The sequence below is a fragment of the Neopsephotus bourkii genome, unplaced genomic scaffold (genome assembly GCF_033783945.1).
Source record: "Neopsephotus bourkii isolate Nb327-2 ecotype Australia unplaced genomic scaffold, CSIRO-AGI_Nbou_v1 NB_690, whole genome shotgun sequence".
NCBI lineage: Eukaryota > Metazoa > Chordata > Aves > Psittaciformes > Psittacidae > Neopsephotus > Neopsephotus bourkii.
The window spans coordinates 2,239,184-2,253,766 of record NW_026901189.1 but is presented as its reverse complement, the minus strand read 5'-3'; the positions used below and the strand labels follow the sequence as shown (position 1 = coordinate 2,253,766).

The 14,583-nt window shown below is 39.8% G+C and overlaps 1 protein-coding gene across 17 annotated transcripts in view; it reads left to right on the top strand.

Annotated features, from left to right (window-relative positions):
- The window catches only part of AFG2A (AFG2 AAA ATPase homolog A), a 229,774-nt gene that overhangs the window by 428 nt on the left and 214,763 nt on the right, over positions 1–14,583 (top strand). For all 17 annotated transcript variants that reach the window (XM_061353673.1, XM_061353672.1, XM_061353671.1 and 14 more), the window contains exons 2-9: positions 519–643; positions 1,225–1,382; positions 6,266–6,324; positions 7,482–8,117; positions 10,362–10,491; positions 11,112–11,168; positions 12,009–12,132; positions 13,433–13,688. In XM_061353673.1, the coding sequence (XP_061209657.1) occupies positions 519–643; positions 1,225–1,382; positions 6,266–6,324; positions 7,482–8,117; positions 10,362–10,491; positions 11,112–11,168; positions 12,009–12,132; positions 13,433–13,688 (1,545 nt within the window). The remainder of the gene's footprint in view (positions 1–518; positions 644–1,224; positions 1,383–6,265; positions 6,325–7,481; positions 8,118–10,361; positions 10,492–11,111; positions 11,169–12,008; positions 12,133–13,432; positions 13,689–14,583) is intronic.

Below are 14,583 nucleotides of genomic sequence, written 5' to 3'. Positions count from 1 at the left end.
AGTTGCGGCGAGGACGGGCCAATGTCTGACCCGGCCGCCGGGCTGAGGGCGGCTCGTTTAAAAATGAGTCCCTGCAAAACTGCGCTCGCATGGGTGCCAGAAGGAGTCTGGCCCCCGGAAGCAGGGTTCTAGGGGCTGCCCGGTCCTCTCACGGAGACGGGCCTTTCGGGGAAGTGAGTCTCTCTCGGGCAAGGTCGGCTGAGCCCGGTGTAATTGGTTTTGTTTGTATGTTATTTTGTTGCTGCTTGTTAGTTAAAATGGGTTGGGAAATCTGTCAGTCCACATTGCCATGACTGTTTTCAGACCTGTCGAAAACACTGTCCCCTTACAGCGCGGACCCAGGATGGTACCTGCACTTCGCTCATAGCTGGGTGCTGCCATTCATGGGGGCTTAGAAGGGTTTTCTTAGTTATACTGATTGGGGAGTGCAAGAAACACTGAATTAATCTGACAGGTAGGGAAAAATGATGTTTTTTGAGGTTTTTTTGTTTGTTTTTTTTTTCTTTTGAAAATATTAGGAGATGATAAAGTTCCAAATATGTTGCGAAGAGCCCTTGCCCAGCTGTCACTGAGCAGCATGAAGTCTGCAAACATATGCATAGGTCGTCCGGTCTTGATTACGTCTGCTAATGGACTACAGGAGGTGAGACTTAATTATTCGTACAAGTGCTTTTTCTGGGGCTTTCAGCATGTTTCTCTTGTATTCAGCAGAGACCAAAATGGAGCATGCATTGAGAAAGATAGTGAATGGGCTTATCCATGTTTTCTACTCTGTAGTTGCATCTTTATTTTCAGTACTGATTTTTTTTTCCCAGAAATGTATGTCGTGTGAATATATGTATTATATTTTGTATGATATATGGACACATGTTTTATTTGCAAAGAAAGAGTACAGCACTTTTCTTTCTTCATTGATTTGAGGCATTTCTTACAGTGTATACTTTTGGGTCATCTGCAAAATGTGTAGGGTCTTGAATAAATTTTTATCTTCTTTATAGGCAAAGTATAACCCCTTCTTTCTTGAAAAGCGTCTTGGATAATATCTTAAGAACTCAGTGCTACTCAGTATCTTACTCTGTGGCACGAAGTTTTAACCTAATCCTTCTTCCCCCTCAGCAGATGTTTTTTATAGTAAAACATTGTTCTTCCTAAGTGGAGGCCTGGAAATGGTGGGAAGAAAAATCCATCTTAACTGACAGTTGTTTGTTTGCATCCTCTTCCTAGGTCTGTACTGCTTGGCCCACCACAGGCTTTCCAGGTGGGAAAGTTGGGCTGAGTGAAACCACACAGAAGAACTTGAAAGCAAATCTGGGTGATGCTGTCACTGTGCAGCCTGTAATTGGTGCAGTCATCCAGGCAGAGGAAATCAATGTAAAGTTGAGGTATGGAACTTGTTATAACCTAGTGAGGTGTCTGCTTTATACTGCTGACTCCTACCTCTTAGAAAATACTATTTTTTTTTCTCTTGCTTTGATGGTATTAGTACCCAAACAAAATCAAACAAGTGCAGATGTTTGCAGGGTTAAGATTAAAGTTTAAAAACTGTTGGTTTACTGCCACTAACTGCAGCCCCCTGTGCGCGCAGCGGAGTGGCTTAGCTGTTGTACAAAATCTCAAGTGAGGTGCTGTTGTGAGGGACATAATGACATTAAGCTCATTCGTCTTAAGAATTAATGAGTAGTAACAATAGCCCAGCATCTCCTGAAGCAGAGGTCAAGCTAGGTGCATTGCATTTACATCAGGCAAGGGTGTGTAACTGCACGATCAAGGCAGATTCGTTGAACTTGTAAGTCACTTGTAAATGGTGAGGATAATCTCTCTGTGTATAGGTTGGTGTCAAGTTAGAAGGAGTCTGTGTTGCTGCTGTTGTCATTACAAACTAAGCTGCACACTGCTATCTGAGAAGCTCTTGTTGAAAAGTCCTGTTGTGGTTAAGAGAAATACTGGCTGACAGCTTGGGGACAGTGATTTTATATTTTTTTTAACTACTTCCCTTCAAAACTTGCCCTTTATATATTTGTGGCTTTGTGCTCAGCTTTTATTTACTGGAATATTTTTTAGGATTGGAAATTCTGAGCTGTTTCTTTTTTAATTGAAATTCAGTCCAAAAAAAGAAGCAAAAGTTACAAATCACAGTTGTCTTGAAATTGTGAGTGCGTTGAGAAATTAACATTTTACCAGTCTGCAGAATACAGACTTCCTGTATTTGTCATTCTCAAAACATTCCACAGTCAGCATTTGGGTTGATGCAAAACCTGATTATAGTTAATTCTTAGATAAAGTTATTTTACAGTTGCTTTGAAAGTGTGCCAACACTTCAATTTCTATAAATTAACTTCACTTCCCCATCAAGCCTCTGTTTTCAAACATGACATTGTCATCCATTTTAACAGGAAGATGCTGTTTTCCAGTGTACTGACTCTCAGAAATGCTAGTGAGGCAGTCTTGCTTTGTGTCAGGATTATAACCAACTTAACTTTAATTACAGTTTTGGTGGTTAATTTGGCTGCACATCGTGTGCTGACTTCCTGCCATCGGCTTGCGTTGCCCTCTGTGCCTCTCTCCTTACCAGAAAATGCAAAAAAAGATATCTTTTGATACGGTTAATTTAATCCTATAGAAAGTTTTACTATTATTACATACTGTTTGTTTATAGAAGTGTTTGAAAACAGTCATTTCGTTAAAAAGTGAACCCCACATTAAATTAAATAATTAAGCATAATCTGCTTATATTTCCCCATGTTAATATGCATCTTTCTTCAAAGCTCAGACTTTTACTGAAATACAAGCTAGATGAGGTCAGAGGAATTGCATGTGTAACTTCAGGAATATTTGATTACTGTAATTTTCTTTGGAAACTGTTCCACAGTCAGAGGTTTCCCTCTTGGCCAGTCAAGAGTCAGACTCTGAGGGTTGTTATACGTATGTACCCCCAGATTAAAAGTCATACAAATGGCTGTTTTTCTAGAATTACTCTAGGAAAAAAAGAAAACTGTAACTGATCTGTTTTAATCCTATTCGCTTATTACAACCCTTAGTACCATTCTACCATGTAAAAATATAAATCATTAAAAGAAATGGAAATCCCATTATCTGAGTACTGCCTAGATTTCTAGACACTTCACAGTTGCAGCTCCTTCTCTGCAAATTAATACCTCTAGGGAGTTGCTTCCTTACATAATGTAGCTTTTTTCTTCCCTTTTTTTTTATTTTTTTAAATCAATCCCCAACCTCAGACTCCAAAAACGTAACAAGATGTGTTTAGTTGTCAGGAATGGCAATGATATTTTGAGTGTGCTCCTCTAAATTAGCATAATACACCTCTTTCCCTCAAGTCACTTTGTTATCAGTAGAATTGAGAAATGGGGGTTTATTTCTAGGTTTAGAGCGCCCCCCGTTGATCATACTTTTATTTGCAGTAGCTGTAACAAATGCCTTGGCGTTGGTGCTGTTTAGCTCTTGCTGTAATGCTTTTCAGTAAAAGTGCAAAGGTTGTGGACAGTTCTCTGCAAACATGGATGCAGTCAAAACATCTTGTTGTGAAACCAGAAAGGCTAATGTGTGAGGTTTCTACAGATTAGCTGAGAGGGTTAAATCCTACAGAATTAAGAAACTGCTGCAAAAAGCCCCAGTTTAATGGCCTTTAGTGAAAGGTAAAGCTGCAAATGAAAGAGGAAAAAGGTTGTATGGGTAAGCTACCACGGAAGAAAAAAACACCCTGAATTGCCACAGTCTTGTACATCACAGTGTATCTGAGGAGTGGGGAGAGATAATGATGTCTGTGCTCTTAGTGACATAAAGTATTTTAATAGACACTGGAGAATGACATTCTCACAAGACACTTTTTACCTTTCACTTGCTTTAGGTTAAGATCACATTTGTTAAGTTGTGTTTTAAATCCCAGTTGAGAAAATGCTGTAGGCCTGGCCAGGGCTGGTGAGGCTTAAGGCTTATCCGTCGAGTCACTTAAACTTGGTTAATTAAAAGATTAGAAAATATGTTGTGGATAGGAATTGTACTGGTTTGATAGTGGATATGCAGTGCTTAAGGCATGCATGGTTTTGCAAGTGCTGAAGGTGCTACTTTCGTGATTAGAAGATACGTATGTGTGTTTGCAGGGCTGGAAGAGAGTTATTTTATCTGTAATATTTTTAAATTCAGTAAATGTAGCAACGGCTGTTTTGCATGGTGAGATGAGAAGCGTGCATTTTGTATTTTTAATCTTAAAAAATGGTAAATATAAGTTATGATATTGTTTATTATAGCATTATGTATAGAAAAACTAACCCAGAATTCAGTATGCATGCTTTTTTTTGTTGCTGTGTGTCTAATATTCAGATGGTATAAAAAACAGACCAGGGACAATGTAGGCCCTCTCCAGAAGCTATCAGGAGAACTGGCTACCCTGGATTTGAAGAAGGCTGAGGCTCATAATGACTTCTTTGCTTCAGTCTTCATTGGCAAATGCTCTGACCACACCACCCAAGTCTTGTAAGGCAGATGCAGGGACTGTGAGAATGATGACCTTAGGCCCACTGTAGGAGAGGATCTGTTTCGAGACCATCTTAAAAATCTGAACGTGCACAAGTCAGTGGGACCTGATAAAATCCATCTGCGGGTCCTGAAGGAGCTGGTGAATGAAGTTGCTAAGCCACTGTCACATAATATTTGAAAAATCATGGCAGTCAGGTGAAGTTCCCAATAATTGGAAAAAGGGAAATATAACCCCCATTTTCAAGAATGGAAAAATGGATGACCCAGGGAACTACAGACCAATCAGTCTCACTTCTGTGCCTGGCAAAATCTTGGAGCAGATTCTCCTGGAAGGCATGCTAAGGCACATGAAAAACAAAAAGGTGCTTGGTGACAGCCAGCATGGCTTCACTAAGGGGAAATCCTGCCTCACCAATTTGCTGGCCTTCTATGATGGGGCTAGAGAACTGATGGACAGGGGTAGAGCAGTTGATGTCATCTACCTGGACTTGTGCAAAGCATTTGAGACTGTCCCGCATAACATCTTTGTCTCTGAATTGGAGGGACATCAATTTTATGGATGGACCACTCAGTGGATAAAGAACTGGCTGGATGGTCGCATGCAAAGAGTTGTGGTCAATGGCTCAACGTCCAGCTGGAGACCAGTAATGAGGGATGTCCCTCAGGGATCAATGTTGGGACTGGTCTTGTTCAACATCTTTGTCGCTGATATGGACGGTGGGATGGAGTGCGTCTTCAGCAAGTTTGCCGATGACACCAAGCTGTGTGGTTTGGTTGATACGCTGGAGGGAAGGAATGCCATCCAGAGGGACCTCGACATTCTTGTGAGGTGGGCTGATACCAGCCTTACGAAGTTTAACCATGACAAGTGCAAGGTCCTACACCTGGGTCAGAGCGATCCCAGACACAGCTACAGGTTGGGCAGAGAAGAGATTCAGAGCAGTCCTGTGGATAAGGACTTGGGGGTGTTTCAGTGAGAAACTTACCATGACCTGGCAGTGTGCGCTTGCAGCCCAGAAAGCCAGCCATATCCTGGGCTGCATCAAAAGGAGCATGACCAGCAGGTCGAAGGAGGTGATCCTGCCCCTCTGCTCTGCTCTCGTGAGACCTCACGTGGAGTATTGTGTGCAGTTCTGGTGTCCTCAACATAAAGGACATGGAACTGTTGGAACAAGACTAGAGAAAGGCCACAAGTATGATCACGGGACTGGATCACCTCCCGTATGAAAACAGGCTGAGAAAGTTGGGGCTGTTCAGCCTGGAGAAAGGAAGGCTGCGTGGAGACCTCATAGCAGCCTTCCAGTATCTGAAGGGGGCTTATAAGGATGCTGGGGAGGCACTCTTCATTAGGGACTGTAGTGATAGGAGAAGGGGTAACAGGTTCAAACTTAAACAGGGGAAGTTCTTTACTGTAAGGGTGATGAGACACTGGAATGGGTTGCCCAGGGAAGCTGTGAAATGCTCCATCCCTGGCAGTGTTCAAGGCCTGGTTGGAGAGAACCTTGTGTGACGGTTTACTGTGAGATGTTCGTGCCCATGGCAGGGGGGTTGGAACTAGATGATCTTAAGGTCTTTTCCAACCCTAACTATTCTATGATTCTATAATGTGAAGACTGGCAAGTGCTCATCCATCTGTTTGTGGGGTTAAATGATACCCTTTAAAACAGGTGGTATTTATTTGCTTGGTGCCTTAATGGTGTGGACTCTGTTTTGGTTTTGAAGTAGTTACTGCTTGGAAAAATACGTTGTTTTTTTTTCCTTCCTACTGCAGGGACAAAGATGCCACCATTAATGCCGAGGAAATGTCTGTCTGTCTACTGAGAAACCTAGGTACAAGTTTTCTTGCTTCTCTTTTGACTGTTTAATTTTTATAGTAGATGCACAAGTTCTGGATAGGAAAACAGTTTCCTCTAATGTTCTCAGTTGAGAGCTTATAGCAAAATAGAGTACGTTATCCTGCTAGTGCTTTTTTTAGGGATTTGTCTTATTTGGGCTAAATAATTTTGCCATGCTGTAAATATGTAATTTACATTAATTGTGATCTATTTCTTGTGATCATTATACATACTACTGGTTCAGGTTATGGCTTTTTAGCAATCATTGCTGGCCTTCTGGCTTATATTGTGATGCTGTTCGGAATTTACTTGCAGTGTGAAGAAAATAGTGTAATACTATGCCTTAAAAACAAGATAAAAGATCAATATTAACATGAAATCCTATACTCTGAATTACATTTTTTTGTGTTGGTGATAAATGAGGAAAATTGCTCTTTATTGGTTGGTACATAAATGTAAGTAAGGGAAAAAAAGCCAGTTAACCTGTGGAAGATATAGCACTACCCAAAGCACTCAATGCAAATTGTTCTGCTCAAAGGGAATATTCTGATTTAGGAATTAGTAAGAGTATTGCTATGCTAAGAAGCAGAAAACAATCTGCATTTCAAATTCTTGAGTTTGGAGATAATAAATCATGTTTACATTTCTGCCTTTGTGGTTTTTGTGCCTGTGGGGTGTGTTCAGATCACATTGCTTAATCTTTCTCTGTCAGTGCAAAGGCTAAAAACCTTGGCTTTTTGTTAGGCCAAGACTCTCAAAGAAGGTTGTCTAACCATGAACTGATGTGAACTTATAAGGCATAGAACAGATACAAAATTTTTACTTCTTACTAATTCCATAATCTCCTTTTGTATGGTGTGTGAAATTTAAAAGAGTCAAACTAATGATGTTTGGTGTGAGAGATTACATATGGTATGGGTGAATGTTTATCCAGTAGTCTGTTTGTGCATAAAAGGATTATTGAAATTAACTGAAGTTACATGGAAATTACCTGTCTTTTGTTATGCTTATTTAGAGCACTCCCTCCCTAGTCTTCCTCACAAAGAATTGTTCTGGTACAAGAATGTCTGAATGTTATTGCTGCCAAAGTAGATTGAAACATTGTCTTTTTTCTTTTTTTCTTTTTTTCTTTTTTTTTTAATCTTCCCATAGATGGGAAAATTGTTTTACCAGGAAACCTCTTGGCTTTCACCTTCTATGGCAGACTTTGTAACATCGTGGTGATGAAAGTGAAAGGAACTGATGGTGCAGAGCTGACTGCCCAGGGCAGTGCCGTTTCTGGTGATGTGCATGAGCCAGACCTTGAAGGATCAAATTTGGACACAAGTATGTTAGATTTGTCCTTCCAGCTCGGCAAGATGGACATTGACAATAGTCCAGAGGTTGCATCTATGAGCACACCAAGCAAACTGACAGATCCAAGTTCATCACTTACACCCAATTCTGCTGGGACAGCCAGTGATCAAGGTGCTGGTCAGGGAGAGAAAACCTGCAGCAAGGGAGATGGCGCAGACCTCAGTAGTAATTTGGAGTTGCCTGGGAAAGGAGGCAGTGAGAGACTCCCACTGAGTGGCAAAACTGGAACAATAAGCAGTACAGACACTTTTTATTTCATTTCTTCAAGAACTAGAATCAATTTTATTGAAACAAGGTCCAGTGCAACAGATGATGGTGACTGTGAATCCCAAGTCACCTATGATACGATAGGAGGTCTAAGCAGCCAGCTCAGAACTATTAGAGAAACAGTTGAACTGCCCTTGAAGCAACCTGAACTGTTCAAGAGTTATGGTATGATGCCTAATAGTTGGCTTTCTTCGTTTTATACTAGTTTTTCTTCTTTAACGTGACTTTTACTTTGTTTAATTTTTTGTAAAACCAAGCTATTCCAGGAATATCCACAGAATTTTATTTAATGCTGGTGTGGCATACATGTATGTTTGAACAATGTCAAGCTGTTTTATAATGCTTGCTGTATGGATACTATGAAGATGTTATGATTAGCTCATGAAAAATGTAGTAGGGAAGAAATACGTGTCTGTACAAAAAAATTCAGGCATGCATCAGCAGGTTTTACAGCAAATAAGACAGACTTCTTGTGCATTTAAAAGTGCAGATGTTTGTGTTTTCATAAGATTTCAGTTTGTTCTGGTAGAGGCAACTAATTACGTATTTTTAAGTTGATAAAAACTCAGTTGGATTAAGTTACCTGCTGTTTTTATCCCTGTGTGTTCCTGCAAAATTTTGGGGAAGTTTTTGAGGCTGTTAACTCACTACTCAGTGTGTTTAGTAGGGAATGACAAGGTAGAAAAACTAACATGATTACTGTTGCCATATATAAAGTCATACTTAACATATATAGAAACTTTAGGGATTTTTGTGGCAAAGATAAAACTCTGTACTGTGTATTTATTACAAATGGATATGTATAAAATAGGTGCTTCTGCTCATTGTGCTTGTTTAGGTGTGGGTCACTGTGAGACAGGGCTTTTACCTGTAAATATTTCTTTAATATGATGTCTTTGAGGCTTTTTATTTCTCTTTCTTATCTCTTTCCACACATAGGCTTAGGGAGGACATGATTTCATTTATCACTGGGAAAATTCCCAAAAGACACTCTTTTGGAGTACATTGCTTGGCTGTGATGGGCAGGGGTCAATGGAATGGTGTGAGGCATCTTCATCCTCATGTGGTCCAGCTCAATTCACTGGCCTCCAACCTCAGCATCACCACATGATTTTGTGTTAGCAGAAAGTTTGCTTCAGCATCAGTGTTCTTCATACTTAGTCCCAAAACTGCTTGATCAGCTTCTGTATTAATTACATGAGAGATGATGATGTTTCCTCATCAGTTGCATACCTTTCATAACCATTAAAACGTTGAGAGCCCTTGTCTCCTCATGGGAGAGACCTTGGTTCAGCAGCTCTGTTTCTTGCCAATACCAGAAACACCGCATGAGGGAGCAGCACATACTTTAGTGGACTGTTGTAAAGTAACCTCTCCTTAAAGACCTTACTTCTGTGACAGTTAGGAGACAGTTTATTTCTTTTGAGTATGTTAGTTCCTCATATTTGGACTTTCTGTTTATACTAGCTCTGTTATTCTCCATCACCACTGGGATGTGACTTGCCCTTCAAGCATTGTTCTCTGTCTGGTATTGCAGTACCAACTGATGTTTCTTCTTTGGTTGGGTTTCAGCAATGCCTTTAGTGACAGGGTCAGTCCTTTGTCAGACTTTTATTCTTTTTGCTTTCTAATTTTTCATCTTCTGTTTTTGGCTTTGTGACCATTCAGTTTGGCTTTTGCTGATCTGAAACTTTTTGGGGGCCTCTGCCTGGGATCATAATAGTGCTTCATGCAGTTACCTGTAGTTTTTGTCCAGTTTTAACTGCACTCAGTCGTACCTTGTTCTTCTGGTGCCCCTTATGTTCTGTGCCTGAATGTTTCTGTCTGTTTTAGCTTGTAACATTTGCCACTAAAGAGGCAAATTAATCCTTTTGATGTGTGTTCTTCATTTTTTTTAATAAGTATTCTTGAGTCGAACCTCAGTATTTCTGAAGGATTTTTCTGAATCGAACCTCACAGTATTTCTGAGGGAAAAGTGGTTTTCTGACATTGGAAATTTATAATAATGACACTAAGAATCATTAATAACTTATTAAAGCACATTCATGGATGTTAGGTACTCAGTCCAATAGTTTTTTTGAAAAAAAACCTCAAAACCAAACACCACAATGCATTTGGAGAATTATAATGTTGAACTACTGAAAAATTTAATGATTGAAATAGTTGCTTTTTAAACAGAAGCATCTGGCCTTTAAAAGTAAAAATATAGGTCTGTGCTCTGTATAAGAGTGTTCTTTCTACTGAAAGCCTACAATTCTATCAAAATGATGCATGTGTTAAAGAAGTTAATGCTGAGGCCAAGTTATAGCTGGTAATAACTAGGACAGTGAAAATGTGCAAGTGCAGGTTGTTCAGACTGGCATTTATCACAAATAACTTCCTTCTCTGTGTGCATGTGCTTGTTGAAAGGGATCCGTCCTCCTAGAGGAGTACTCCTGTATGGTCCTCCAGGTACTGGGAAGACTATGATTGCCAAAGCAATTGCAAATGAGGTTGGCGCTCATGTTACTGTTATTAATGGTCCTGAAATAATCAGCAAGTAAGTCGACCCAATTTATTTTCATTGATTTAAAAAATACATTAGCTTGAAGTCTCTCCTGGCGTCTGTCTGTGGATAGATGTAGAACTGGGTATGGGCTATCTGCCCAAGAAAGTAAAAAAACGAATGGGAAAAGGTTGTCTCCAGTAGAACTTATGTTTCTTCATGTAATAAGAGAGGTTTATTGGATTTACCCAATAAATTTGTGTAAGGCAAGAACTAAATTAAAGAGGGGATTAAAACTGCATCCGCAATTGCATGTTAGTTCTGCAACAAGAAGCATGGCTTGTTAAAGCATAATTGAAATGAAGGTGACACTGCACCAAGTAATGTCTCCTGGGAATTATTTGTTTGTTTGCTTTAAAAATGTAGATAAAATTAACACAGAAAGGAGCTTTGTCCTTTAATCTTCATTCTAGTTACAAGATGGCAATATGTTTGCCTGTGTTCCATTTTACCTCAGTTTCTTGTTCTTGTGGAAATAAAGATTGTTGTAGATTTGCATGTACTTGGGGACTTTGAAATGGTGTGCTATGGCTTTTTGGAACACACAGGAGTTTTCCAAGTTGCCTGGAAAAGACCAAAAAATGATTTTTACTGAAGTATTTTAATTATTTTAGGTTTTATGGGGAGTCTGAATCAAGATTACGTCAGGTATTTGCTGAAGCTTCCTTGTGGTACGTTCTTTTGGATAATTTTTACTTTTACCACTTATTTGCAGTATTGATTCCAGCATTAATGTTCTTTAAGAAAAACATTTGCAAGAATCATTGAATTGTAGTTTTTTCCTGCAGTGGTTTTTAAGAGTAAGTAAATTTGTTTATATAGAGCTTAGCTAGAAGGAAAGCAGTGAAATTCTAGTATGCCTATTAAATGCTTTTGGACACTACCCTTTCTAAGGGACTGTTGTAGATGGTGCCAAATCGCTCAACCTGTATCGTTAGTGGGTTGTGTGTATGCTTATTTCAACAGATAGAAGCAGGAGCCAGAGTTTCACCTGGATCCAATTTTTTTCTCTCTAGTTTTATCTTTGGAGAGCAATGTAGCATGCTGCTGAGCCATGGAAGCCAGTTCTAAATGAGCTAGTGTTGGTTATAACTATAGCATGCTTCTGGATTAAGCTGGCATTCTGACCAAATTAGACCTGGTTAAGGCAGACTTTAGATTTCCAGATGATTGGTGTTCACAGTACATCAGCAAAAGGCTCACATACTGTATTTGTAGAAGAGGCAAATAAACTGCTGCCTTTTTACTCATGTTGAGTCTTTGGGAGGGAGAAGTAAAAACGTAGATTGGTAGGTCATCTTGAAGGTATTAGCTGTTTGATATATTAGTCATTTTAGTTCAAGGTTGAAACTTTCCAGCTTCCACCGGAAGGAGTGGAATGCTTGTCAATTTTTGTGGGAACTGGATGTTCTTCATAAACAGCTTAGTATTTCTCTGCCTTGGTGTTTTAAATGTTCCTGAGAACCTTAACATTAATTGCCCTCCCCCCCCCATTTTTTTTCCCTTTCCAGTCAGCCCTCCATTATATTTATAGATGAGTTGGATGCACTCTGTCCCAAGAGAGAAGGGGCTCAGAATGAAGTTGAAAAGAGAGTTGTTGCTTCACTGCTGACGTTAATGGATGGCATTGGCTCTGTAAGTAGCCTGTATTGCAACAATTAATGTCTGTGGGGACTAGCTGCCCAAAATAATTTTGCTTCTATAAAACAGCCAATTCTAGATGAGTCATTTGGGAGAAAACAGGCTTAAGTGAGACTTTATATAGTAATCTAATGCTTTGTTAGGTGCTAAGTGGAAGACATAGGAGGAGAATGTCTCCTGATAGCTATGAGATTGAAAGCTTTCTTCCGTTCACTGTCTTCCCTTTGCCTTCTTCCACTCTTGTAGATTCACAGGTGAATAGCCCATCATTGAACAAATCCAGATTTTCTGGATTTCTTTTTGCTCTGAAATCAAAGTCATGAAAATATTTCTGGTGATATGTAGGCTGCATTATTAAGGGCAACAACAGGTATTTCAAGATTGCCATAGTAATATTTGGGCCATAAAAAAAGCCTTCTGAAGAAGCAGTACATTTGAGTTCAGTACATTATGGATTAAGCCCACAAAGTTGGCAATCTCTCATTGATAGTTTTATGATTATCAGCAGCAAACATGAAAGAAATCTCTCCACAGTATGAAAATTAGTTTTGTGCTGTTTTATGTGATCTGCAAGTTTTTCATTATTTTTCTGCATGATAGTTTGAGTTGTCCAGTCTGGAGTTGTTCACAGGCAGAACATGTTTTCTGATGGCAAAGGGAGATACTCTTCACTCTTAGTGAATGAGTACTTCATTCACTAAGAGAGTGGTACTGCAAGAGACTTCTTAGCTGATTTTGCCTCACCCTAACAGTGCAACAGCAGAGCCTGAGGAAATTGTTTAGGATTTTTGACCTTGGTTTTCCTGCTGTAGCTATAGGAAGCTTTATAACCTCCTGTCTCTGCTGGTTTTGATGCCTTAAATTATTTGTTTCCCAACCTTGTTTATTCAAGGTCTTCTGATACCTTTCTGTTCTTGTGGCGATGCTGCCTTTTAGCTTAAACACTGCTTTTTCTTTCCTTGATGCTTACTTTCCTGATACGTAAAGCAAGATAGAAAAGTAAGCACTTGGGGATTAAAGTGGGAAACACTAGATTGAGGGCATCTTGGAGGAAAGGTTCTCTTGTATTATCAGTATGTGCAGCTTACAATATTGCTAAATTGCAATTAGGGATAGGTTGGATGGGATCATTTGTGGCCTATATATTCTGAAAAGTTTGCTTTCTTCCTCTATAGGATCTCAGAATTTTAATGTGTGTCATAATTGGGAAAATTAAGCAAGAAGTATATTTATAAGCTGTGTATCATTTGCTTGTATTTTAAAATTAATATTTTGCATTGTTTGATGCCTTCAGGAGGGCAGTGAAGGACAGCTCTTGGTACTTGGGGCCACTAACCGTCCTCATGCACTGGATGCAGCACTGCGCAGACCTGGGCGTTTTGATAAAGAGATTGAAATTGGAGTCCCTAATGCCCAAGACCGCCTGGACATACTCCAAAAGCTTCTCAAGAAAGTCCCCCATTCACTCACAGCAGCAGAGTTGGCACAACTAGCTGATAGCGCACATGGTTATGTGGGAGCAGACTTAGCAGCTTTGTGCAAGGAAGCAGGTAAGACTTTGTGCATCTTATTTAGGATCTTACTTTATTAATCTCTTTATTTTGTTTAAAAAATTCCACAGTCTGTACTAATAGCTTTTAAACCAATGAAATTTAATTTTTGTGTCAAAGAAAATATAGCCAAGCATGGAGCACAAGGAACACCAGTCTGCTCCTGGGCACATCAGAAAAAAAACCCTTTGAGTATTAATAGATTTGAAAAGTGAATGTCAAGATAAGTAACACTGGGGAGTCCTCTGTGCCAGTTGTTCCATATTAGAGAGCTAGCTGTCTCTCAGTAAACCCATGGTTTAGTGAGGTACCTGATGTATCCCAGAGAGTTTTTCTACTGTAGATCCTGCCCCTTCCATACAAAAAAATGAAGTCACTCAGGCTGGACAGGCTGTCCTTGTTCCCGGAAGACTGTGGGCCTGAGTGGTGTTTACTGTGGCTCCCTTCTTTTGTGCTTGTATTTCATTTGCGTGCAAGTGTGGAGCTTGTGACATGAGTGAGGGGATCTTGTGCACCTGGGTCAAGCTGTGCCATAGAACTGGGAGAACTAGAGAGCATGGCCAGAGCTGGGGGCTGGGAAGTGCCTCTGGCCTCCAGCACAGGCATAACCTGGAGAATTATCCACACATTATACAGACAGGGTTCAGTATGTTCCAGGGAATACTTAAACTCAAGTTCACTTTTGTTTTCCTTGGATGAAATATTAAAAGCATCAATTACTACGTTTTGCTAGAATGCGTCTACACGGTTTAAGTGTTGGACCATGAGCAACCTTTTAAAACAGTCTAATCAAAATATGACTCTTCAGCTCGGCTTATGTGTGTTTTCTCCCTTGTAGTTTGCGAGTATGTTTGCTTTATGTGCTGGTTACTTTTATTTCCTTTGGCACTGGAAC